The sequence below is a fragment of the Podarcis vaucheri genome (assembly GCF_965113315.1).
Source record: "Podarcis vaucheri genome assembly, chromosome: 1".
Classification (NCBI taxonomy): domain Eukaryota; kingdom Metazoa; phylum Chordata; class Lepidosauria; order Squamata; family Lacertidae; genus Podarcis; species Podarcis vaucheri.
In genome coordinates, this window is record NC_138759.1 from 42,333,589 (window position 1) to 42,358,578 (window position 24,990).

Genomic DNA, 24,990 nt, shown 5'->3' on the forward strand with positions numbered 1-24,990 from the left:
ACTTGGAAGATGTGCAAAATATCTGTTTGGCTGCATCTTGCTTGGCATTCTTCATGCAATCACCCACTGATATTCACCCTAAGGGACATGGCTCACACTAGGCCTACAGAAGCTGTGACCTGCCAAGCCTTAGTATGTGATGGATGGACTACATTTGTCTTGGGGAGTCACAAATTCTGCAGCCATCTTGTAATCTTTTACTGTTTACACACCACTTTTTCCCCCAATCAAAGGCTTGCACCTATTTAAAAGAGTGCATGCTTCTGAATGATTGCTCTGGACTCCATCTTTATCACTGAGTGCTCCCTGGAAGGACAGATCCTGAAGCTGAGGCTCCAATACTTTGGCCACCTCATGGGAAGAGAAGACTCCCTGGAAAAGACCCTGATGTTGGGAAAGATGGAGGGCACAAGGAGAAGGGGATGACAGAGGACGAGATGGTTGGACAGTGTTCTCGAAGCTACCAGCATGAGTTTGACCAAACTGCAGGAGGCAGTGGAAGACAGAAGTGCCTGGCGTGCTCTGGTCCATGGGGTCACGAAGAGTCGGACACGACTAAACGACTCAACAACAACAGACTAGTCCTAGAGAGCTTGTTAATTTTATCTGCTCATTCATTTTAAACTGGCCTCTTCAAAATTCAATCACAAACTCCAACAAATTTGTTGGAAAGCATATATTCAACATTTAATAAGAGAGAAAGGAACAAACAAAAAATAATGAGTCTGCGCTTGTCCAGAAGAGGGAAAGGTGCACATTAGAACAGGACAAGAGGGACCTGCAACAAGATGTTGCAGCATGGAGGGTTTCTGCTAAGGATAACAGTCATGCCCTCTCCTACAGGAGAATCCACTGGATTCTTCCCACCCTCCCCTACAGTTTTCCATTACCTGTCCTACAGTCAGTCAATGAGCATGCCCGATCCTCATGGGACTGTTTTGGGAGTTCTCTCCCCCTCCGCCCTTAGCTTAAAGTTTTACTTCTAAATGATTTTGTGAGGTTCCCACAATGTTAATGCTACCTTGCTACACAAGGAGAGGCACTCAAGGAGATTTGCATTTCCTATTAGTGTACATGAAAAGAAATACAATAAGAGTGCTGGACTAAAAACACCTATTGGGCAATTCCCTTAATTACAATAGAATGCCATAACAGAGCAATTGCATACAGTAAAAAAAAAAAGGGGGGAGTATATTAAAGAAAGTGCTCGTTTTTCTTTTAATTTTTTTAAAAACAAATCTCAAGAGGTGAAACCTTTTATTTTTTAAAAAGGGTTTAACTAAACCTAATAAAATCACAAGACAGTGGGAGATGCTGCGGCATGGAGTTTGATGTCCACAGCAGGATACCAAGAAGCGGTGCTGTAAATTCAGTGTGGGACTTCAACGCTGTGCTAAGTGTGGCCTGAATCTCATAGGCTACCCTTTGATGCAAGTGTAGTATATTAACTGGAAAAAGCATTCACTTTTATTTGTCTGTCCTGTCTGCAACAGCAATATCGCCTCATTTAGAGCAGTCCAAGACAAAAATGCAAGAGAAGCAATCTGTTACAAATTAGCACAGCTCCCCTTTCATTTTACTAGCTAGTAATTGGAAGGGGTTAAGAAAGTGTAATTTATCAGATTATATGTGTTTATCTTTTTGTGGGGACAGCATCCCTTTGGTGAATTTTCCTAGGCACCCTGAGGGAATAATCTTTCCTTGATGTCCATTTGATCTGAAAGAAAACAATGACGCCTGTGAAATATGGGAGTATAATTTGTTGAGTTTAAAAAGGACCAGTTTCCCAGACTTCTGAAAAAAATTGTATTAATGGCTTTATTAGAACCTTACCTTTCTTTGGAAATGTTTTTGCTCTCTCGTTTCCAAATGGCCTTAAAGTCGCTGCAGAACTCATACCACACCGTGAAAACGTAGTTTGGCGTGGTCTCCTTCTCGCCAGACTTTGGTTTTATCCCGAAGTATCCCACCAATTCTTCAAAGCTACAGTGTTGGGCAGGGGAGGGGAAAATTGTCAGCACATAAACCTAAGGTGGAAGTTCAGTTTCCCTCAGGGCAGATTTCTCAGTGGCCTAGGCTGGCAATTAACATAAATCTGCTATAATCTGGACACTGTACCAGCAATGGATCCACCCAGCACTTCTGAATTAAATAATAATAATAATGGTGCTGTTTTGGTGGGTGTGTATACTAAGACACAATATGAATGAATATGGGCACAGAAACATTTTAGAAAGCGTCTGATTTTGAAACAACATTTATTTACCAGAATCCTATTGACTTATGCTCATTACCATGGGTATCTGGAAGCACCCAAAGTCCTAGATCAGAGGTAGCATACCTATTTTTGTGCCTGGGGCATATCTGGAAATTTAAGGAACTGTTGTGGGCACCACAAAATACCCATTTCATGGAACAAAAACTGGTGATGCTCAGTAAAATCTTCCAAGCAACAGGCTAAACCTCTCCTGCTTTCCCTCCTCCCAAAACACAAAAACACAAAAAACCAAACAAAACGCAGGCCACAGCTCCTGCCCCCAAATAAGCAAACAACAAAAGCCAAAAAGGTCAGTTAAAAAAATAAAAGATTCTGAAGCAGAAAGTGGTGGGCTTCTTCAAGGATGAATACCTGCAGACACCATAGACTAGACTGAATTCACTTCCGAAACAGATTTGGTTTGCTTAGCTCCTTTCCTCCTCCAATTTTGTTGTCACATTAAGGCATTTATATTTCAGTTGGCATTTGCAGCTGTGCAACTGCTTAATGGTTGCATTTTATGATCTATTTATGACTTATTTTTAATTACATTCTTATGCTGACTCTACTGCTACTGTTAATTGTGTTTTCCGTGTTTATTTCTAGGAATTTTGTTTTATTTTTATTATGGTGCCATTTTATCCTGGAAATTTGTTCTATTTTTAAGCAGTCTTTCCAAGTCGCTTGGAATATTTTTGAGGAAAACGACTAACTGTCTTGGCAGGGGGTTGGCCTCGATGGCCCTTGTGGTCTATTCCAACTCTATGATTCTATGATATATAAAACAGTTAAATTTCCCTTCTAGGGGCACCTAAGAACTCTATTCTTACTTCAGAGCCTACGGTGTCCAGACTATGAGATGAGCCTGGCTCTGAAAAACCATGCATTAACTAACTTCACCTTCTGCGGGGCGAAGAAAACTAATTAACCAACTAACAAAAAACCTCAACCCCTTCAGCCTTTTTAAGGGCTCATTCATACTAAGTTTCCTTCACACTTTCTAGGCACAGGTTTCTCTGAGCACTTTTTTTTTGCACTGCCATTTTGCCCACAAAAAACCTGCTCTTTAATGCTCTCATCAATCTGTGAAAAACCCAAATTGCCATTTGCTCCAATTCAGCGTTAAAGAGCAGGTTTTCCTGGGGAAAGTGGCAGATACGGACTAGGAAAGTATGGACCTATGGCTGGAAAACACAGGCAAAAGGTAAGTGTGGATGAGCCCAGAATTACAGCCTATATTTATTAAAAGCAATGTCAACATCACACCAGTTGATACCCAATGAAGGTCTCCAGGTATAATACCCTGAAAACGATTTATTTTCTAAGGATCTTGGTAAACTGACAACAGCAGCAATGAACAACAGGTGTTATTGCTAATACTTTAAGATTTACCTGGTCCATACTATAGGCTGAAGTACTCTTGAAATACATTAGAAAGAGTCTTCTACTGTTAAACTTGTTTTGCAACAAACTTGTATTAGAATATTAAAATGTATATTAATATCTATACACCTGAAATCTGAACATACAAATCAGTGAAGAGAGGAACAGATTTTTCAACGACAACAACAAAAAGCATTTGTTGCACCAGCTGAGATTCGATGTATCAACTGGGCTTTAGTGTAAACAACAATCTGTACCTACACAGCAAATCCCTTTTGAAGCTGATGACAATTGTAGTTAAACGGTATATAAATTGTCAAGCGTGTGGTAAAATTGTTCCTAGACCACACCACTTCAGATTACAGGTCTGCATTTAAAAAGACACAGCAGAAATTCTCCCTTCACAAAAGCCAAGATGCTGGGATGAAATGTTCTAAGTCTGCTGCTATGGCTAAGGAACTGCTCTATGGCGCTTGCAGTTTGAGTTTGAGTTCCCAGAGATTCTCTCTTGGAGGAAGGAACACAGCTCAGTCACAGGGTGTTACATGCAGATTCAATCCTGGCATTCCCTAGTACAGCAGAGTGAGGCCCCTGGCTGCAAAACTGGAGGGCTGCTGCCAATGGCTCAGTTTAGAAGGAACGCTGAGTCAAATCATTCCTTACCGTGAATATGCAAGTGTAGTGAACGCCACACGCAAGCATGCAGACTTATGGAGAAATTGCAGCCGCTTTGCTTCTTCTTCAGTTCTGCTGCAGCCACACTACTGTGTCCCAAGCCATGACTCAGCACGCCAAGCTCAGTATGTTGCCTAAACCCAGACTAGTGGTTTGTCTCTTTCCAACAAACGTAGCTCAAAGCAGCAGCAGCAAAACTGGTGGAGGAGCAAAACATTCCCAGTCTCCTGTCTTGGGAGTCTACCCACTGGTGCATTCAGGCTAAACCATAGTTTGCTTTAGTGCTGTATGCGAACTATGTGTAGACGTTTGAGCCACGCAGACCAATGACCTCACTTAATCTAAGGCAGCTTCTTATATTACCAAGGCTCTGCTTTTTCTGTGCATGTGATTATTTTAATCAATCATTCAACACCCCTCACCAAAACCTGGAGTCTGCAGTAGAACACTCTAGGAACAGTTTTTACCACATAATGAACTGTTTTGTCTAGAAAGCTTCCATTTCAGACAGCTTGTTCCCTAAAGTCCAAGACAAGCTGTATGAAAATGTTGGAAGTATGAGCATGTGTTTAAAAATAAGGACTCTGGTGCATTTGATGATTTTTTTCACTTATTCAAATATATTTAAAGATGAAGTAGGACCTTTCATAACGCAACGTGTTAAAGAATCTGTAATACTCACCACTTCTGCACATTCTCCAAATGGCTCTCCACTGTCTTATGTTCTTCTACAGCTACAAATAAACAACATGTTTATTATTTAAGAAAGCAGAATATGTATATGCATTCTAAAGTATTTTTTATATATTTCAGATTTCTCATACTAAGAGTGAGCTATTTCAAGCATTATAGTGTATTCTTGTAGACACTGTAGGGTGTAGTGCTGAAGCTTTCCATCCTGAACATGTGCAAGGATTGTGGAGCCCAGTGCAGTGGGGATAAAAGAAGTATTTCTACAAGTATCATGTGGGCTCTAAACTTAATTGGATGTACATGCACAGCTTTCAAGCTGGGTATTACTTGATAGAAAGAAGCTTTTCAGGGTGTCTTTTATCAGAGAACTATTCTTGTTGTGTTGCAAAAGCATCACATTTATAGTGAGGACATGCATAATTGTCCATTTTCCTGCTTTCCATTTAGCTCTTGCATGCTGAAGCAAACCAAGACAGGTACCTTGTTGCAAGCTCATCATGGCTTCCTAATGTGTGGGTTGAATGCTTGTCTCACACTTGGTTCTATACATGATGTGAACACGAAAGACTCATAAGTATTAAAAAATGTGGCATGGAGTCACCCTTGCATATCTGCTATTGTTCCTAGAATCACAGAATCATAGAGTTGGAAAGTATGCCAAGGGATCAAGTCCAATCCCCTGCAATGAGGGATCTCAACTATCTAACACCTAGAGGATCCATTCACTACAGGTGCTCTCCTCCCTCACCCTTTAAACCACAGATTTCCTTTTATTCAGAACTTTGGGTGTTCTCGGTTAATAAGTATAGGCCCTCAATTTAGGATCTGAGAAGTTTTCCGCATCTTTGGAAACGAAGCCATTTATTTTCCACTGTCAGCATAATGCAGGCTGTTATAAAAAGGGCAAGGTTAAAGTTCCCGATGGAATTTCAAGATGCTGCTCTTCTCATGCTAGGAAGGACAAATATATGAAGACGTCACCAGAGATCTTTTCCCAGGAGTCAGAGGTAACCTATAAAGATTCATCAGTTCCTGACAAGGGACATAAGCCATCTCTCCAGACAGTCTGGCATCAGACCAAGAGAGAAAGTTGTGCTGTCTGATCCATTCTTGACAAAAACGCATGTTCTGGGAAATCTCTTCTGGAACTCCAACACAACATAGCCTCTGGAGTAGAGAGGCATATACAGTGGTGCCTCGCAAGACGAAATTAATTCGTTCCGCAAGTTTTTTCTTCTTGTGAGTTTTTTGTCTTGCGAAGCACGGTTTCCCATAGGAATGCATTGAAAATCAATCAATGCGTTCCTATGGAAACCGTCTTCAGATCAGGTCCGGGGACAGTCTGTCCCCCGACCTCTTCTGAAGGCTGGGGGGGGGGACACAAGGGCTTTTCTTCCCACCGCCAGCCTTCAGAAGGCTGTTCTGAAAGCTGGCGGTGGGAAGAAAAGCCCTTCTCCCCACCTCCCGCCCCGCAAGCTCCGGGGACAGGAGCGCTTTGCTGCCGACCGCCAGCATTTTAAAAGCCTCCGCTGTCCCGGGGCGATTTTAAAATGCTGGCGGGCGGCAGCGAAGCCTCCGCTGTCCCGGGGCGATTTTAAAATGCTGGCGGGCGGCAGCGAAGCCTCCGCTGTCCCAGGGCAATTTTAAAATGCCCCCCCCCAGCATTTTAAGATCGCCCAGGACATGCTTTCGAGCTGCTAGGTTGGCAGGAGCTGGGACCAAGCAACGGGAGCTCACCCCGTCGCAGGGATTCGAACCGCCCACCTTCCGATCGGCAAGCCCTAGGCTCAGTGGATTAGACCACACTCAAAATTAAGTGATTGCTAAACTGGACCGGAAAATAAAAATCACACAAACTACTGCAACTTTACCTCCCTGCCCTCCAGAATCACTTAGATTTGCCAGCTGCTGCATCAGGAAACCAAGTGCACAAAATGTGGACCAATTTACAATTCCTGTCCCATCCAGACAGATCTCCAATATATGCCAGGTCAGTTCATGTATACAAGGCCAAATTCTGGATGACCAAGTCCTTGACATGTACTCCCCCGATATGTAGCATAATTAATATTACCCCCCCCCCCGAATCATGGTCCTGATCCTTCCTGGTTATTTGATTCTTTTAAAACTCTCTGTATTAATTGCTTATGATCAATTAATGAAATGTCTGTTTTTGTTCCCAAGTCCCGTTCCCCCCAGCATGGGGGAATTACACTGCTGTGGCCCAGCTGTACCAGGAATTGGCTGGCTAAATCAGAGAACTGCTCAATCCTAACTTGCTCATCCTAACAGATCTTGGGTTTGGATTGCTCCCTTAAGATGTACAAGAGACCTGCGGGTATAGGGCAGTACAGTGGTACCTCGGGTTACATACGCTTCAGGTTACAGACACTTCAGGTTACAGACTCCGCTAACTCAGAAATAGTACCTCAGGTTAAGAACTTTGCTTCAGAATGAAAACAGAAATCGTGCAGCAGCAGCAGGAGGCCCCATTAGTTAAAGTGGCACCTCAGGTTGAGAACAGTTTCAGGTTAAGAACGGACCTCCAGAACAAATTAAGTACTCAACCCAAGGTACCACTGTATACAAATTTAATTAATTAATTAACAACAACAACAACATTTTTAAGGGGCAGTGTTTAACAAATCTTAAAAATGCCAGGTTTTATATGCGCAATACTGTAACCTAACCTGTTTTCAAACCAGTGTTGCTTTGATGTTTAAGAAGTGTACATATGTAAGTATAGTGTATACATATTTGTGCATGTGGGTGTGCAAAGGGTAAGATACTACTCATCCCTAAACTGGAGGGATTTTGGAAATCTTAACATTTTTCAAGTCCACGGTACATGAAATCTCAAGTATTCACATGCAAAAACACTGATTATATTTATGCATTCAGCCCACAGAACAAATTCAACTGTTTATTATCAGAAGTAACACAAGGAAACTAAGAAAATATGCTCTGTTTAAAATAGGATAATGTTGCCTATATATTTGTCAAAATAATGTTGAAGTTTAGTTTACTAGGTATTATGGCAGTGAGGCCAGCTAATCCAGATATTATATATTCATTTTTCTTTCGTATCTTTCAATATAAACGACAATCTTCTCCCCCTAGAAATTTGCTTTTGAAAGACAGATTGTTTTACTTAAAGAAAACTTCTGCTTAGAAGATGAAAGATGATATTTTAAATTTTGTTTTCAATTAATATATTCTTTAGCAACACTTCACTAAAATATACTGGTGCTAACAGAATACCCTGCATGCCTCTAAATTTAGATTATGCTGAAAGTAATGTTTTTCTAACTGGAAACTGCAAAAATCTAATTTTGCAAAAATATTCCCATGCAAGTAGGTTAAAATGACGTTAATCTATCATTCCTTTTCCAGATGGGATTACAGATAATAACTTTTAAAACACGTTCTTATTAAACATAACAGAAATGTATGCTAGTATTACAAACAGAATGTCATTGATTCATACTTCTGAGATTGCTAAGCATACCCAAACAGTTTAAGAAACTTGAAAATTAGTTTTAATCCCTTTTAAACTCAGTAAATTTAAACTAATCTATTCTGCAGGCAGATTTCACATATAAAATCTTCTAGCAAGAATTAGAGAAAAAACATAAAGATCAGCACATTCTTAGTACGGGGTAATATGTTCAAAATTATGATAAATGATGGTCCATAAGAATAGGAAACAGGTCTTCTCTAAAACATGAGACTGTTATAAATACCCAGCTAACAAGCAAATTGGTTTATATATCCAGCCTGATTTGTAAAGAATGGGTCATTGTATGTGTGTGTGTGTGAGAGAGAGAGAGAGAGAGAGAGAGAGAGAGAGAGAGAGAGAGAAAGAAAGAAAGAGAATGCATAGGGGCAGAATGAAACTAATTTTAGGAAAAAACATATGAAAGTGAAGGCTTGAAATGTTTTAGAAGACAAAAACCACAGCATTACCTCCTCCTGTGGGATGCTAACAATGATTTATGAAGCTGAGGTTATTTCTTCACATTGAGCTTTGTAAAGATTGGTTTCACATGATCAGGTAAAAATATAGGCATGCAATATGTGCAGCAGACTCACAGATCAGAACATATGCAAAACTATGTTTTCCTAAAACAGTTAAAAGGTGGAAAGGATATAAAAAGAACCAAGGGCTTTCATTTTCATTTATTTTCCCTCCCTCATTAGGACATTCTCCTTTTATGAAGTTAAGCCACTTCTGGTGGTCAGGAGCAGAGGCTCATTGTAAATGCACAGCAGGACAGTGGCAAAGCAGAGATTAATTCTTCATAGATTTATATAGACTTTTTCCCACTGTTAATTGCTTTGTACCATTTCAAAGGTGCTTATGTTGCCTTTTTTATTGTTGGTTACTGACTTTATTCTGGCATATGGTGGTTGGCGCCAAGTCAGAAAATGAGCATTTTATACCAGAATGAAAATTGGATATTTGACAGTTTCTGAAAGAGAGCATGGAGCAAAGAAGTTGTGCGACAAGATTTATAGCATATTTTATATGGAGCACATCTGTTTCTTTGCTCATTTAAATGTATATTTCAATCACAGTGAATAGATTAAAGGCAAAAATGGATATGTGTGTGAGTGTGTGTTTGGAAAAATAAAGAACTGCAGTACTCAGTTTTTTTATCCAAGTGTTGCTTGGAAGAAAGTGAAAATTTCAATAGCTTCTTTGCTTAGAGAGTCAGAAAGCAATATCTGAGGTTTGCAGCGGCTTTAATATCCATAAAGCTACTGGTCAGATTGTGAATTGCATCTTAATATACAAAACCAGGACACAAGCAAATGATCCTGCATAATGTTAAAAATGAAATGAACATGTGAGTCTATTTCTATTCTTTTCCTTCATAATTTATACCTTTAAAGCTGCGTGCATTGATGCTGAGCTAGAGAAAGAGCTTGGTTGGACCAGTGGTCAAAACTGCGCTGAACATGGTTGCTGTTTTTTAGTTCAGAATATAGCCATGTCTGAAACATCATAACTAGATTGAAACTACCTGCCCAAAGAGTTAAATGAATTATGTAAGCCTCTTTACACTTTTTTCTCACACTTATTTCGCACTTTGGCCAACATTATAACCAGATGCAAATAAGGTACTGACAGTATGTCCATGTTTAACTTGTACAGAATTCATAATAGGTAGTAAAATCAAGTAATATTTACTATGTGTGCACACTGGATCTGTATATTCCCTGAATAACAAGGCAAATTGGGGTGATTCAGGGCACACCCTCATGTTCCCAAGTCAGAGCATACCATTAACAAGGCATGTTGAAGTGGATCATAAGAAGTCTACATGATTTCCACATCTAGGAAAGTCAATGGAAGACTCTAGGCCAAACCAGGCCACCGAGGGTACTACTTGTCTAATGAAATTGTCATCCTAGAGACAAAACAGGGATGTTGAGGGACAAATGTCTATAGAAATAGGATTTGGCAATTTAGTGACCTTGAAGAGATAGGGCCAGCCTTGGCGCTCCACACCCCCGACTCTATTCTCAAAGCAGTTCTCCTGTGAAAGCTAGTTGCTGACTAAGGCCTTGGGATCTCATTTACCTTTTCTGTATCTTCATGAAGCATGTAGGCTGAATATTAATGAAGGATTTATATCCAGTCACCTGATCCCTGTTCACAAACCAGCCTTCCTAATGTGGACTAACAAATGTGCTCACCGACATATGATGGTGACGTAGCAGACCAAATGGTGCTTGGGCTGAAAGAAGGCAGATCGCCACATAATCAAAAATCATGTATAGGAGTCATTGAGGGATATTAGGACACAGGGCAATTGTTAGACCAGTGTGAAATAGTCATTCCTTCCCACTAAACAATACTCTTAGGCAGTACTTCAGAATTTTAAACATGGAAAACCTGAAAATGAGTTTGTATAAGACTGCTGCATTTAAAATGAATAACCACATCAATGAATAAGGGTTATAAAGAAGTTAATCCATTATGGCTTGAATGCTATACAACTGTGTCTATGGACATGAATAATTCTGATGTGGTCTGAGATAACTTCCGTTATCAAAAGAATAGTTACTTCCTGGCTGAAAAGGACAGCAACTGCCAAACCAGGTGGTTTAAATGAGTTAACTTGTACTAATTTGATCCCTTTATGTACAACACAACTGTGAAGAAGTAACTGTAATGGTGTTAGGGCAGCTTTCTTTTCATTAGATTGCAAAATTTCAATTAAGAGTAGCGTTTGCTACTTCACAAGGCGAGATCCATTTCAGATCCGAATTTGTGTACACTGAGCCTCTTTCTACAACTGCACACAACAATTACATGGGCAAATAAACATTCCTGTTGAAAAGAGAATCTCAGTATTATCTCCTTGTAAGATTCAGTTTTGCTGTTGAGAGCAGACAGTCATATCCTATCCCTGGCACTACTAACATTTTTCCAGTCGCCTGCAGCTGTTGCAATTCATGGCCATGGAAAGAAAGGGGAAACATGCCTGAGCATGAGGCAATGAAAATCAGGATCACAATAAATGTTTAGCAACAAATGGAATTTGAAAAACATGGAAATTATGGTTATTCAAACACTGTTTCACTAAAAACATATGCCATAGACGGAAAAATTGATGAACTGTGAAGCATACTTCTGATTATTTTAAATTACTATTCCATTATGTTTTTACCACTAATTAAAAATATCCACTAATTAAAAATAGTAATGTGGCATATCATGCTTTGGCTATCAACCATCCAGGAGTTTCTTCCCAGATCAGTCCTTTATGAGTAAGAGCAGCTGGCCTCACATATGCTAACATGTTCTGCCTCTTCTGTAACAAAGAATATAAAGCCATTTTGCTTTCCTACATGGAGATTATGTGTGAATGTTATGTATGCAACAGCAGACCAAATGTACAAAGAATAGGTGAGTAAGTAGCAGTGAATGTTTAAAGAAACGTATCATTAGACTATTATGGGATACTTCATTTAGGGCTGGGGCAGGGGAGAGTTAAGAATTCTTTTCCTTACTCAGGTTGTCAAAAGTAATAGTTGATTTTTCCAGTAATTATCATTTCTCGACCTTTATAGAGATGATTTTTTTAAAACGTACTTTTGCTCTTAAAAAAAATACCTGCACACCAGCAGATCCAACAAAATAGCAAGATTTTCTGCCTCATGCACAGCCTGTGCAAATGAAACACTTCCAATCCTTTAACAATAGCTAAAGTACTGGGAATAGGTGGTCTGCACAAGCTTTTACTAGGTAAGATATTACTACAGAGTAATATCTTTTACTAGGTAAGATATTACTACAGAGTAGTACAGAGTACTACTACTAGCCTTATTACTACAGAGAAGGTATCCTGCTCGCAGGAAGACAGACACTTGAACAACAATCAGTAAAGCTGTAAACTCCTGCACTAGTGGAAGGGAACACACAGCCTTTAAGGGAGGCGTGACCAACATGGTGCTCTGCAGATCCTGATGGACTACAATTCCCATAATCCCTAACCACTGGTCTGGTTGACTGGGGCAAATGGGAGCTGGAGTCCCACAGTGTCTGGAAGGTACATTTGCTACTTTTGCTTCAGGAACTGGAGGTGCAGAGCTGAAAACTTTGAATACTTGTTTTAAGTCTAGCAAGAATCAACACTAGGCTATTCTCAGCAAACCGCTGAGCTGAGCTGAAATTCTGAGAAACAATTTTAAGATTAATGTAGTGTGGTCCATCAATGAACACATTTCTAGGCACAGGATAGTAATACGCGGAAGCAAGATTCTATTGCATAAGTGAATAATTTGAGGGGGTTCATCATTTTCCAACTTCATCACTGTCAAAATCAAGAGAACCATGATTCTCTCACGCTTCCTGGGGCGACAAACACGACAACATCCATGCAATTAACAATTGCATGAATGGTTGTAAAGAGCGGGTTCAAGGGCCCCAATCCAGATCAGGACTAGAGAGTGGGGGCACACTCTATTTATTCCTACCCCCCAAAGGGCCCCCCAAACCTGCTATTTCCTCTAAAGTGGTGTAACATCCATTTTGCCCCTAGGCTCCTGAATAATTTCAGCATGACAGTCCCTTTTAAGCAAACCTCGCATATCATAGAATACATTGTGGGGAGACAAGTTTATCTGTAGAAAAAGGCTGGGAAATTATTAACAACTGGAGGTAGGTTTTTCCCATATGCTTTTTTTGATTATTTAGGGTTGCTTAATTTGAACAGAAGGCTGGCTCAGAGTTTAGTAGAAGGCAATATATATCAAAGTGTGCGAGACTGCTGGTGTTAATGTGCACATATACACAGCGCTTTCTCAAGCTCACTTACTGCTGGAGCCATAAATATAAACTGCTAATTAAATGAGATGAAAAGACCACCAGAACAGACATACCTGTGACTGAAACAGTCCTACTGTGGAGGCCTTCCCTTGCAGGAACCCTGCTAAGTTTATGGGGGAAGCTTAATATATGTATTACATTTTCTAGAAACGTATCATTAGTGAGGGGCAGGAACCTAGGATGAGATGTTTATAGTCTAGGGTTGTAACCCACTGCACATTTACACGGGAGTAGATCTTACTCAATACAGAGTGCAATATACTTTGTTTTGAATTTGGGAAGATTATAAAGCTAAAGTTTCAGGTCTCTTTCACAGCCATGCTTGTGGAAGAAAAATGAAATTGTAAGACTAGCCACTCACATCATCAAACATGCCACCACGCATGTGATTTCTCAGGCATTTGGCAGTAAATTGCTGAAGACTTTTTTTGGAGATACTGCCCGCTTGGGAATATCAATTTCCTTGAATAGGCACCGCAAGTTACAATTAGCTCTGCTTTCCCTTACAAGAGTCTCGTAGAACTGCTGTGACAATAGGAGATCTGTGTTCCTAATTGTAGTTTGTGATACTCAAAAGTGCAGTCCAGAGAGAAGGAGCATGCATTAATGCTATTGACTTAAATAGAAACAAATTTTACTTTTTTATGGAAGAAGGGGCATCAAATGATAAATGAGGTACAAGGTGACTAAAGTGTAAGGTAATACACACTGGGGCAGAAGAATCACAGGGAAACTGATGGGGGTCTTAACCGGCAGTGACTAACCAGGAAAGAGATCCTGGGGTAACCGATTAAAAATCCTTTATGTGCAGCAGCAGTGCCAAAATGCAAAATTCATACTAGGGTTACTAGGAAACATATTAACACTAAAGCTGCCAGTTTTGTAAACCTCTTCAACAAATCTATGGTGCCTATGGTGCCTTTGGGATACTGTGTACAGTGCTGGTTGTCATGTCTTAAAAAAAAAAAGTTATCACAGACCTGAAAAGGGAGCAAAAACAGCAGTCGAAACGCTGTGGAGAAAGTTGACAGAGAGGACTTGTTGTCTGCTGAAGAATAGAAATTGATAGGCAGTAGATTTAGGCTAGCTATGGGAAAATACTCCACAAAATAAATGTATGGAATTTGCTGCCACATTATGTGGCACAAAACAGCACTGGCTAGGGACACTAGCAGAGTTCTTATGAAGAAGGTTTTGAAATGAACTTCAGGGGCTCACAGAGGCCCACCTGAAATGAGAGGTGAGTTTTTATAGCTCCCAGATTCTTTTCCTTCTTGGATTTAACTCTGAGCTGGAGAACAACTGCTGGCTTACTGAGCTGATAACTTTGTCAGAATAGACACCATTTTGTACGCCAAAGCCCATGGAAGCTTCTCAAAATGGGCCGCAAGCAATGCAGGAGAGTTAGGTTGCCGTATTATATTTCAGGCACTGAATTTAAGAGGTGTAGGGGCAAAATGTTAATGATGCTGGGAGGAAAGCCACTCCCTGTGAAGGACCCAGGAGGAGCGGCCTTCTTCCTGCCCTTGGGTCTGTCCCCAGTAGGACTGGCACAAGGGAACATATCCCGCAAGTCTGAAACAGTGGTCTGTTTTTGAGCACTATTCAAAGTCCTGTGCTTACCTTTACAGTCCTTTACAACTTAGTCTCTGAGGGATCATTTTCTCCCACGTGTTTCTGCCCATGTGTTAAGATCTGTATTGAAGACATTTCTTCATGTACCCCCATCACCTGCAGTAAGCTGAGTGGCAACCAATAGGACTTTTTAGCTGTGGCACTTTTTCTCTACAACATTCTCTTCCACTGAGATTCACCTGCCACCTTCTCATGTATTTTAGCACCAGGTAAAAACCATTTTATTTTCCATGGCTTCTTAAACACTGGCTAATTTTGATTTTAATCTGCTCCATGAAGCGTGTTTTGTTATCATCTTGTCGGCTTTGTTTCGCTGTTTCTTGTTTGAATATTTTTTTACAGATTGTAATCCATTCTGAAGCAATGGTTAAAAGCAAAACCAGTCAATGAATTAATCTTACACAAAATATAAGACATTAAAATGTTAGTAGAGATTGGCACAGAAGAATCTTGCTGGGTAGTCTGCTTCATCAATTTGGCTCCATGACTGACAAAGCCCTAACACATGCCCACACAGTTTCAGCTTTCAGAGTCAGCCCAACATTAGGCAGAATGAGGAGGCTACCCCAGACAGCAGATCACAGAGCACAATGAGTGGCAGCAAGGTGTAGGAAGACTGTGAGTGGTATGTGGCCTAACCTGTTGCTCCTAAGCTTTTGGTTTTATATGCTGAGCTCTTATTTTATTGTTCCACACTATGAGATCATGGCTGAGACTAATGAGAACTGTAGTTCAAATCATCTGGAGGGTACCATGTTGGCAAAGTCTTTTCTGAGTTATGTAGTGTCTTTGTCCTTTGCATGTAAAGTAAAATTATGGAAGCTAAGAGACCATGTGGAAAATTGTTACAGTACCATCTGAAAAGGTCTCCCTTCCCCATCTGTATGAAGAGATGGGCACCAGCATTCGGTGCAGTCTGAGCCATTATTAAGAAGAGAACCCTCATGTGGCTGTATAAAGTATGAGAACACATATAAACAAACGTTTTTTGGAAAGCACATACCTTCCAGGAAAAAAGCTTCCATTTTATCCTTAAAGGGCTGGAGATGTTCTTCTGGTGAGTCTCTGAAAACCACTTTCATCTGTTTTTCACAAACTGCAACGACAAGTTCAGTGTTACCTTTTAATAAAACTTTTTAACCAACTAAAATAACATTCAAGTATTCTCAAACATTCAAAAAAAAACCAATGGCTATTTCATACCGTGCCTTTTATTGTAGAAACAAACAAGAGCATGAATGCAAGAACTGTCTCCTATCAAAACAGTAGAAGTATTATTTGAATTCTTTAAGAAAAAATGGTTTTAAAGATAGTGATTCTGCTGATCCACATTGGCTGCATTCTTAGTCATTAAAATATCTGATTTTTAAAAATGCCATTCCCAACAGGGAATATCTTAGATTATGGTTAGCTTCAAAATCACAGTTTGCTCCCATGTCATGAAACAGGATTCGTTGTCTATTAACCACCCCCAAATTAGCCCTCATCACCTATATTAAAGTACAGCACCAAAAGACACTAAAAAACTCAACAATGTGCCTTATTTTAGAGGTGTCTACATGATTCAACGGATAGTTTAGTAAAACAACCCAGATGGCTCAAGCTTTATACTAAGAAGGCATTTTGAAACATTTGGGAGTTATGATTATATTGCTTCTGTGATTACTGAGATCCTGGCTGCAATCCTATACTCACTCACTTAGCCCCAAAGAACTCAGTGGTGCTTACTTCTGAGTAAACATCTAAGGAGCAGAGTGCTCCCCCCCCCCAATGATTTACAAACAGAGAAGTAAGCAAGGTCCCTTCCTTATGTAATTTACAGTTTCACATCTTGGTCCCATAGTCATATTTTTGGAAATAAGGCCAGTTCACTTACACTGATATCATTTCTATATGTTCTATATGTTCCTAGGGTCAAACACTAGTCTAATACACACATCTGAAGAGAAAACAGCAGATTGATTGATTTGCACTTTGCAATAATTGCATTATCTTAACTTCAGTGAAATTATATGTGAAGAGTGGCAATTAAGGGAGATATGGTGTGGGGATTTAAAGAAAAACAATTATATGAGAAGGAAAATGTTATAGCCAATAGCGATATAAATGATTTGTAAATGAGGTGATGATGTATCAATGCTTATTTGTATGTAATGAGAATACCTCCATACAACATTGTAAATTCTCTTGCAGAAGTACATGCTTAAAAGACATCGAAGACATGCATAGAAGTTACTAGTTTCTTGTGAGTCAGTGATAATCCGGTTAATATTTATTTTACTTAGTTCTAATAAAGGGAAAGAGTACCTAGATAAATGGCAGATAGGCACTTATCACTGGTTATATAGGTAGTAATGTGAGAAAAGAACTGAAAGGGAGTGATAAATGCCTGGATAAGAGCTTTAAATATGTGTAACTTAATATATTTTTCAGAGTTATGTGATTTTCAGTTAACAACTCCCCATACTCATTACTACCTATAATTACCTAAGGGAATGGCACAGTTACAATCTGTGCAGCTACTTTTGAAAATGGAGGGGATTAGGTGGAGTTTTGTAAACCAGGAGATCTAATAACACCCACTCATGGGAGGTTCAAGTCATATTTTCTTGACAGCTTTTTTTTTTTTAAATGCTATTCCATGTACTCTGCATAGTGGCTGTAAGTTATTATATAATGGGGAAAGCAGTGCAATTATTTAGTAAGAATTTGAGGCGGACTTGCTTTTATTACTTTGGGTCACATCAACCCAAAAAGGATTTCTTCTACTCTAGCAAATTTCAACTTCATGTAGAGTGTCAGGTGCATGCACTGAAGGGAAAGATATGGAAATATTAAGTGATATCCTGTGTTTTCTCGAATTGGCAACAAGCAATGGGGCAGAGGACCCTTACTCTTTGTGCCAAACCTATTCCCTGTGCCACCATGGCAGCTTGGCACGTAGGGAAAGTATTGGCCTTATCTCAGAAGCACTGCAGTTGCCAGAGCTGAAGACAGGACATATGTTTCCTCTTTTCTGATGAAACATAAGTGGACATCCTATCTATGAAGTATGGAAGTGACAGAGGCATGCATGAAGATAGGGTGGCCTGCTTACGCATTGCTGGGGTGGGGTGGGGGGAAGAACTACATCAGTGGGCAAGGTTCAGAAAACAAAAGAGGGCACACAATTGCACAATATCCACATATGCTAACTTTTATTTTTATATCAGATATATAAATTTGTTGTTGTTGTTTAGTCGTTTAGTCGTGTCCGACTCTTCGTGACCCCATGGACCAGAGCACGCCAGGCACTTCTGTCTTCCACTGCCTCCCGCAGTTTGATCAGACTCATGTTTGTAGCTTCGAAGACACTATCCAACCATCTTGTCCTCTGTCGTCCCCTTCTCCTTGTGCCCTCCATCTTTCCCAACATCAGGGTCTTTTCCAGGGAGTCTTCTCTTCTCATGAGGTGGCCAAAGTATTGGAGCCTCAGCTTCACGATCTGTCCTTCCAGTGAGCACTCAGGGCTGATTTCCTTCAGAATGGATAGGTTTGATCTTCTTGCAGTCCATGGGACTCTCAAGAGTCTCCTCCAGCACCATAATTCAAAAGCGATCAGGCTTCTTTATGGTCCAGCTCTCACTTCCATACATCACTACTGGGAAAACCATAGCTTTTACTATACGGACCTTTGTTGGCAAGGTGATGTCTCTACTTTTTAAGATGCTGTCTAGGTTGGTCATTGCTTTCCTCCCAAGAAGCAGGCGTCTCTTAATTTCGTGGCTGAAGTCACCATCTGCAGTGATCATGGAGCCCAAGAAAGTAAAATCTCTCACTGCCTCCATTTCTTCTCCTTCTATTTGCCAGGAGGTGATACATAAGCATAATTATTTAATTTAAATAGAATTATAGTACACAGGACCCTTGAGAAGACTGTGAATTGTGTATCTGCTCAAGCTGCTGCTTTAGGTGATAACTGCTGATGGGCAATGTCAAGATTCCTACTTTGCCTTATGGTTCTTTATCATTAGACCAGACTTGGACCAAACAGCCCTTCAAATAGATGACAACAAGATGTCCCCTGTAAAGCAGGACACCTATTTATGGGAGTTAGGCAGAGAAGTAGTTTTGGGAGAAGAAAGAGGATCACAAGGATCTTAACAAACATAAAGTTTCAAACAAATCCATGACATACCACTGTGTTTTTACAAGCTGGTGCAGAAGAACTCCAATCAAAGCACACAATACATGTGGACCACCAGGAACATTTAGCAGAAACCTTCCAACCAACAAAGACTAAAATAGCTATTTTTGGAAAAACACAACACTTCCCCTACAAAATGCCCCCCTTCAGTATTATGTAAAATTGATCTTTCTGCCACTTAGTGTTGCAGAAAAGGCATTCCAAGTGTAAATTTGGTATCCTTAAAAATGGAATATAAGTCATTTAAAAATAAACAATTAAAGAAGAATATAAACAGTAGGGCCTGTGCTTGTCCCAAAACACTTCACAGTGCTATTTTCTTAACTGTTGACTTGGCAGCCACCAATGCTTACAACAGAGCGTGATAAAATGGGAGGGAAAAAAGAATGCAGCTTCCTGAAGAATATATTTGAAGAGAGAAAACCTTCTCACCTTTCAGTCTGACCCCGGAACTTAAAAATTGAAAAACTAATGCAGCAACCTACAAATCAAAGTGTCCAAGTAAACTAAAGACAACTAAGGTAAAGGTAAAGGATCCCTGGATGGTTAAGTCCAGTCAAAGGCGACTATGGGAAGAGGTCAGAGCAGAGACAGATGCGTCAATGGGGTCTCAGACTGCTTGGGAAGGACCTAGGGGAGAGGAGGCTTAGACAATTGTGTGAAGGCAGGGACCTTCGGTCTTCACAACTATCTCACTGTAAGGAGTTGCTGTGTTCACTAGGCCTGGCCCTCCTGAGCTGTTCATTTCTTTGAATAATGACTTAACTTCACTGATGCCGTATGACTTATTACTGACCTGCTCCTAGCACCTGCCCCTGACAAAGCATTAATGCGAAATATATCATTTCTTTTTTTATTTCAGCAATGTAGGTCCTGGTGCAAAGCTCTCTTCCTCATACCAAAATGCTTTAAAATGAGGACGTCGGGCAGAGATGTCTTACCTCCCTTGCTGCAGGTGTTGGTCAAATCACAGCAGCTAAAGGAATAATGTTGTCATTCACGAAGGGAAAGAAGCATGCATGTTCAATGTAAAGGTGCATACTTATATTTATCCTAGTCAGTTTTATTGAGAAGTGGGGTGACTGTTTTGTTTAAACTGAAGATAAGGAAGGTTCTAAAGGAGACTGGATTCTTTTAAAAAAAACCCTGAATACAGGCATGAAATGACTTCCTCAATGGACTCTTAGAGAGGTCTGGAAGGAACTGTTTCTGCTAATGACTCTTCATGCTCCTTTCCAGTCTTCTCCCTTGATAATGAAACGTACTGTAGTAAACAGTCGTTCCTCATCCTGTGCCACACTGGAATGATGGCTAAGGAATTATGGCTAAGGGCAGATCTGAGGATTAAGAATCCAACTTGAAAATGCAACACTTTTTCTCTGGAGAGATTCAAATGACTTTAGCTGGACGATGCTGTAGCAAAGAGTAGCAGCCAAGAGGCCTGGAGAGTTAAAGAAAGAGACAGCAGTGTAAATGGGACACTGTTTCATGAGGTTGGTTGCTACACTAGTGTGGCTCTCTGGTTCACGAAGGATATCCTTCCTGAATACTGGCCTGTGTATATAATAAAGAAAATACGACTAACTGTCAAATAGGGGTGCTTCAAAGTTCACTCAACAAACCATGGCCCAAAGAACCTTGAGGTGGGCATGAAAACTGCTAGTGAATCAAACTGAATTCCCTTTGTAGTGGACTGCAATATTCAAATAGTGTATTACAAGAATAGAGCCCTTTAGCAGGCCTTAGCATATGGGGCGAACTCTCTCCCCTTCCTTCTCTAATGTGCACCCTTTCTTCTCTGTCCTGTGCTCCAGCACAGTTTGCCCATTAAGAAGTTTGCCTGAAGACCTTGTACCAACAGCTGCAGCTGCCTCAGCACAGAACACAGGATTAGTTACAGTAGGAAGAGGTGTTCCCTTGGACTGACACAATCTGGAGCTAGGATTCCATCAAATTCTTTTGGCAGAGCTACATGGAACCTGAAAGGCCTTTAGACAGGACCGACTGATTCCCATACATTTGGCATTACCAAATGTTTAGCAGTCAGAACAGCAACTTTGCAGATCAACATATAAGAGTGATGGGGTTTCTTAAGAGAGAGCCCGTTCCAATTTAGTATTAAATACAACTAGTTAGCATCATGTGCAAGCAGCTTTATGCTTGCCACAGTACATTTTTGCCACAGTACATTTTTAAATAGATTTTCTGGATGCCTGCCGTGTGTCGGCTGCATCAACCTTAAAACGAGTATTAAAATTATCTATACTGCAAAATGTGTATGGAATGTAATGAGAGGCATTCCTTAAAATTCCTCAACTTGCGTACTGTTAGATGTATATTGTGGTTCCCACGGCAAAGCTTAGAAATCATTAGCAAAATGTTCAAACATAGCTTGAGCTGCTGATTAGCAGTTTGCCACTCTCTACAGATTTAATGGGGTATTTGGCTCAACCTGAGGGGAAAAATCCCCAAACAAACTAAAATATTTACAAAGCTGAGTGTCTCTCGCTTAATGCCTGTTGGGCAAATTGTCTTTTAAAACTCCACAGACACTTGTAAATCTGTCCAAAGAATCATTACATATAAACAAACCTTCATGTAAGGGGTACTGCAGTGTCAATCAGGAGGGAGTTGGTATTTCTAAGTGTCATTTTAAAAGTAAATGTAAAACTAGAAATAGTTCAGTGTTGATAAGAGTGAATTGCTGAACAAATACTAGGACCTACCAGTAGCGCTTATGGGAATCATCCTGACAGTGAACCCAAGTATTTAACAGCATGGACCCCTGTAAACCTGTCACTGATACTATCCTTCATGAATTACACACCAGTGAAAGTTTCTAACAGCCACTACTGTTTGTGTATCTCCTAATGTCTGCTCAGAGCCTGACAGTTAATACCATCACAGGATTGTTAAAGACATGCTTATTTCATAGTCCATTTGAAACCATGTGCCTCCTGGACAGAAGCTTTATAATTGGGACGTTAAACTCAGGGCATAAATTATTTTTCTAAGGAAATAATACTGAAAAGATTGGTATTATTTGTTATTAGCTGCTAGGTTTGTATTATTTTATATGATTTTAACACACATAGCTTGTTGTTGTTTTTTGCTGTTTATAACAATTATTTTTGTAAAAGTGACTTTATAAAAAATACAATTATTTTAAACTGAAAGTAACACATACACACCGAGAGTTATGAAACAACAGAATTGAGCTCAGAAACTGACTACATATCTTTTGCTTCTACTTCATCCACAATTAATTCCTAAGTACCAAATATGTTTATAGCAACCAGTTTTTTATGTGATTACTGCCATTACAGTCGAATGGAATCCGTTCTGGAAGTCCGTTCGACTTCCAAAACGTTTGGAAATCAAGGCACGGCTTCCAATTGGCTGCAGGAAGTTCCTGCAGTCAATCAGAACCCTTGGAACCCATGCTGGATGTTCAGGTTCCAAACAACATTCGCAAACCGGAACACTCACTTCCAGGATTGTGGCATTTGGGAGCCAAAACGTTTGACTTGCAAGGTGTTTGGGATTCAAGGTATGAATGTAGAAGTCTGTTCTCACAACAGGGCTTTTGCACCGTCACTCTACCAAAGACTCCTGTTGCCCCCCCCAATGCCTCAAATGCCTCTCCTGAGGGTTTGGAAACCTTCAGGAAAGTTCTGGAATATGGTGTGAGAGGTGGAGGAGAGAATTGCAAAAAAAGAAAAGAAAAGAAAAGAAAAGAAAAGAAAAGAAAAGAAGGCAAAGGTACCTTGTGCAAAGTAGAAAACATAGATTTAGATTAAAAAAACAAAAACAAATCATGCTTGGGCTTTTACAGTCTTGGTTTGATGAGGCATCTGAATGCAGCCAGTCTCATAGAATCCTTCCACACAGAAATGTCCAATAAAGCTAATGCAGATTTACAGAAGACAAAACTGCACCTGAATTGATCATCACCGCCTATAAAAACTGCACCCCTGTGTCTATGTGAACTGGTCAAATACTTGGTGCTCTGAAAACCAACAAAACAAAATGACCTAGGACTGGCGCTTTAGGCTTGCATGCTAAATAAATGAATCTCAGCCTGTTTGGGGGTCAGAACTGGTTCAGCATCAGCAGAATACTGGTGCAAAATGTAGCAGATATGAACATGAACTTTGACGTAGTATGGGCTAAAGTTTCAACATCGTTTGAAAAGAGAGATGAAAATTGATCTTTCAAAGTCTACGGTTTAGGCATGATTAAAAGACTATTAGCTTATATATGAAATATTCTGTTTTTCCAATACTGGTTAAACCATACATATCTGGCACTTTTAAAATTAACTTAGGCACACAAACTGGTTAAATTGTGGGTTTCTCGAAAGTTGTTGGAAAGAAGATAGCAGATAAACCTTTGGTTTGATCCAGCAGAACTTACGTTCAAGTTAAAGTTTTTTTGGCTTAAAGAGCTTGGCAAAGCAAAGCAGTATTTGACATCTCGAGTTTTACAAACCACCTTAAACTATTATATTAAGAAGCATCCCAAAAATAAATCAAGCTAAAAGCAAACAAAACAAAAACTGCTAGCAAAGTTAAATATTTTTCACACCATAGCAACACATCTAAGACTCTGGACACTCTATTTGCTTTAAAGCTATTGTTTAGATTTTGGAAATGTTGCAGCCAAACATTTGAAAAGGGAGAAATGGAGAATGTAACAATTATAAACCGAAATACCAGTAAAGAGCTCTTCACTTGAGTCATTCATAGTTTAATATTACGCTGACTGTTAACTAGAAAAAATCCTTTCCGATATACTGGCTTTGGAACTGTGTGTATTACTGGATATAAAGTTTACATCATCCTCTTGGGCCAATTCCATTTCTCCCAATTGCTCTCCCCATCCCCAATGTATTTTATGTCTTACACTGAGAAATAACATTCTTGTTCCAAAGCTGGCTTCTCTAACCTGGTGCCCTCCGGGTGTTTTTGGACCACAACTACCACCACCCCGATCATTGACCATGTTGGCTGGGGCTGATAGGAGTCCTAGGAATATAGGAAGCTGCGTAAATCAGACCAATGCTCCATGTAGCTCAGATCTGCCTATTCCAGGGATAGCTTATGTGGTGTCCTCCAGGTGTCATGAAGCCAGTGTGGTTAAGAGTGGTAGACTCCTAATCTGGTGAACCTGGTTCGCTTCCCCACTCCTCCACATGCAGCTGCTGGGTGACCTTGGGCCAGTCACACTTCTTTGAAGTCTCTCAGCCTCACTCACCTCACAGAGTGTTTGTTGTGGGGAAAGAAGGGAAAGGAGAATGTTAGCCGCTTTGAGACTCCTTCGGGTAGTGATAAAGCGGGATATCAAATCCAAACACTTCTTTCTTTTTCAGTGGTGGCTCCCTGTTTATGTACTGCTCTCCCCAGGCAGGCATGCTTGGTGGTATCACTATTTGCTTTTAGGAGCCAGGCAAAAACATTCTTAGGTACCCCAAGTCTTTGGACCCTTATTTTCAGCTTGCCTTTTACTGGGGTGGGCTTGATTTATATATATATATATTACACGTATGGTTTTGGTTGTTTCATCTACAATACTATCCTTTATCCCTTAAAATATGTTTGACTATGTATTAGCTGATATTATAGCTTTAAAATCTCAAGTGAGAAAACCCAAGTAAAGGATAAAAATACCAGTGGTCCCGTTTGTGTTTGAACTCTTGGTTCCGTAGGGTCTTGGAATTTAAAACTAGAGACAGAGCAGAGTCATTTAACTCTGTTGTGAACAGATGATGTGGATTCTTAGCTTCTACATTTTACTTTATTTAGAAGGAATCTCTTAACA

General features: G+C 40.0%; 1 protein-coding gene across 4 annotated transcripts in view; it reads right to left on the reverse strand.

The window, feature by feature from the left end:
- FMN1 (formin 1) overlaps nt 1-24,990 on the reverse strand; it is a 156,558-nt gene that overhangs the window by 11,157 nt on the left and 120,411 nt on the right. For all 4 annotated transcript variants that reach the window (XM_082239372.1, XM_082239370.1, XM_082239371.1 and 1 more), the window contains 3 exons: nt 15,988-16,080; nt 4,998-5,049; nt 1,834-1,983 (listed from right to left, as the gene is read on the reverse strand). In XM_082239372.1, the coding sequence (XP_082095498.1) occupies nt 1,834-1,983; nt 4,998-5,049; nt 15,988-16,080 (295 nt within the window). The remainder of the gene's footprint in view (nt 1-1,833; nt 1,984-4,997; nt 5,050-15,987; nt 16,081-24,990) is intronic.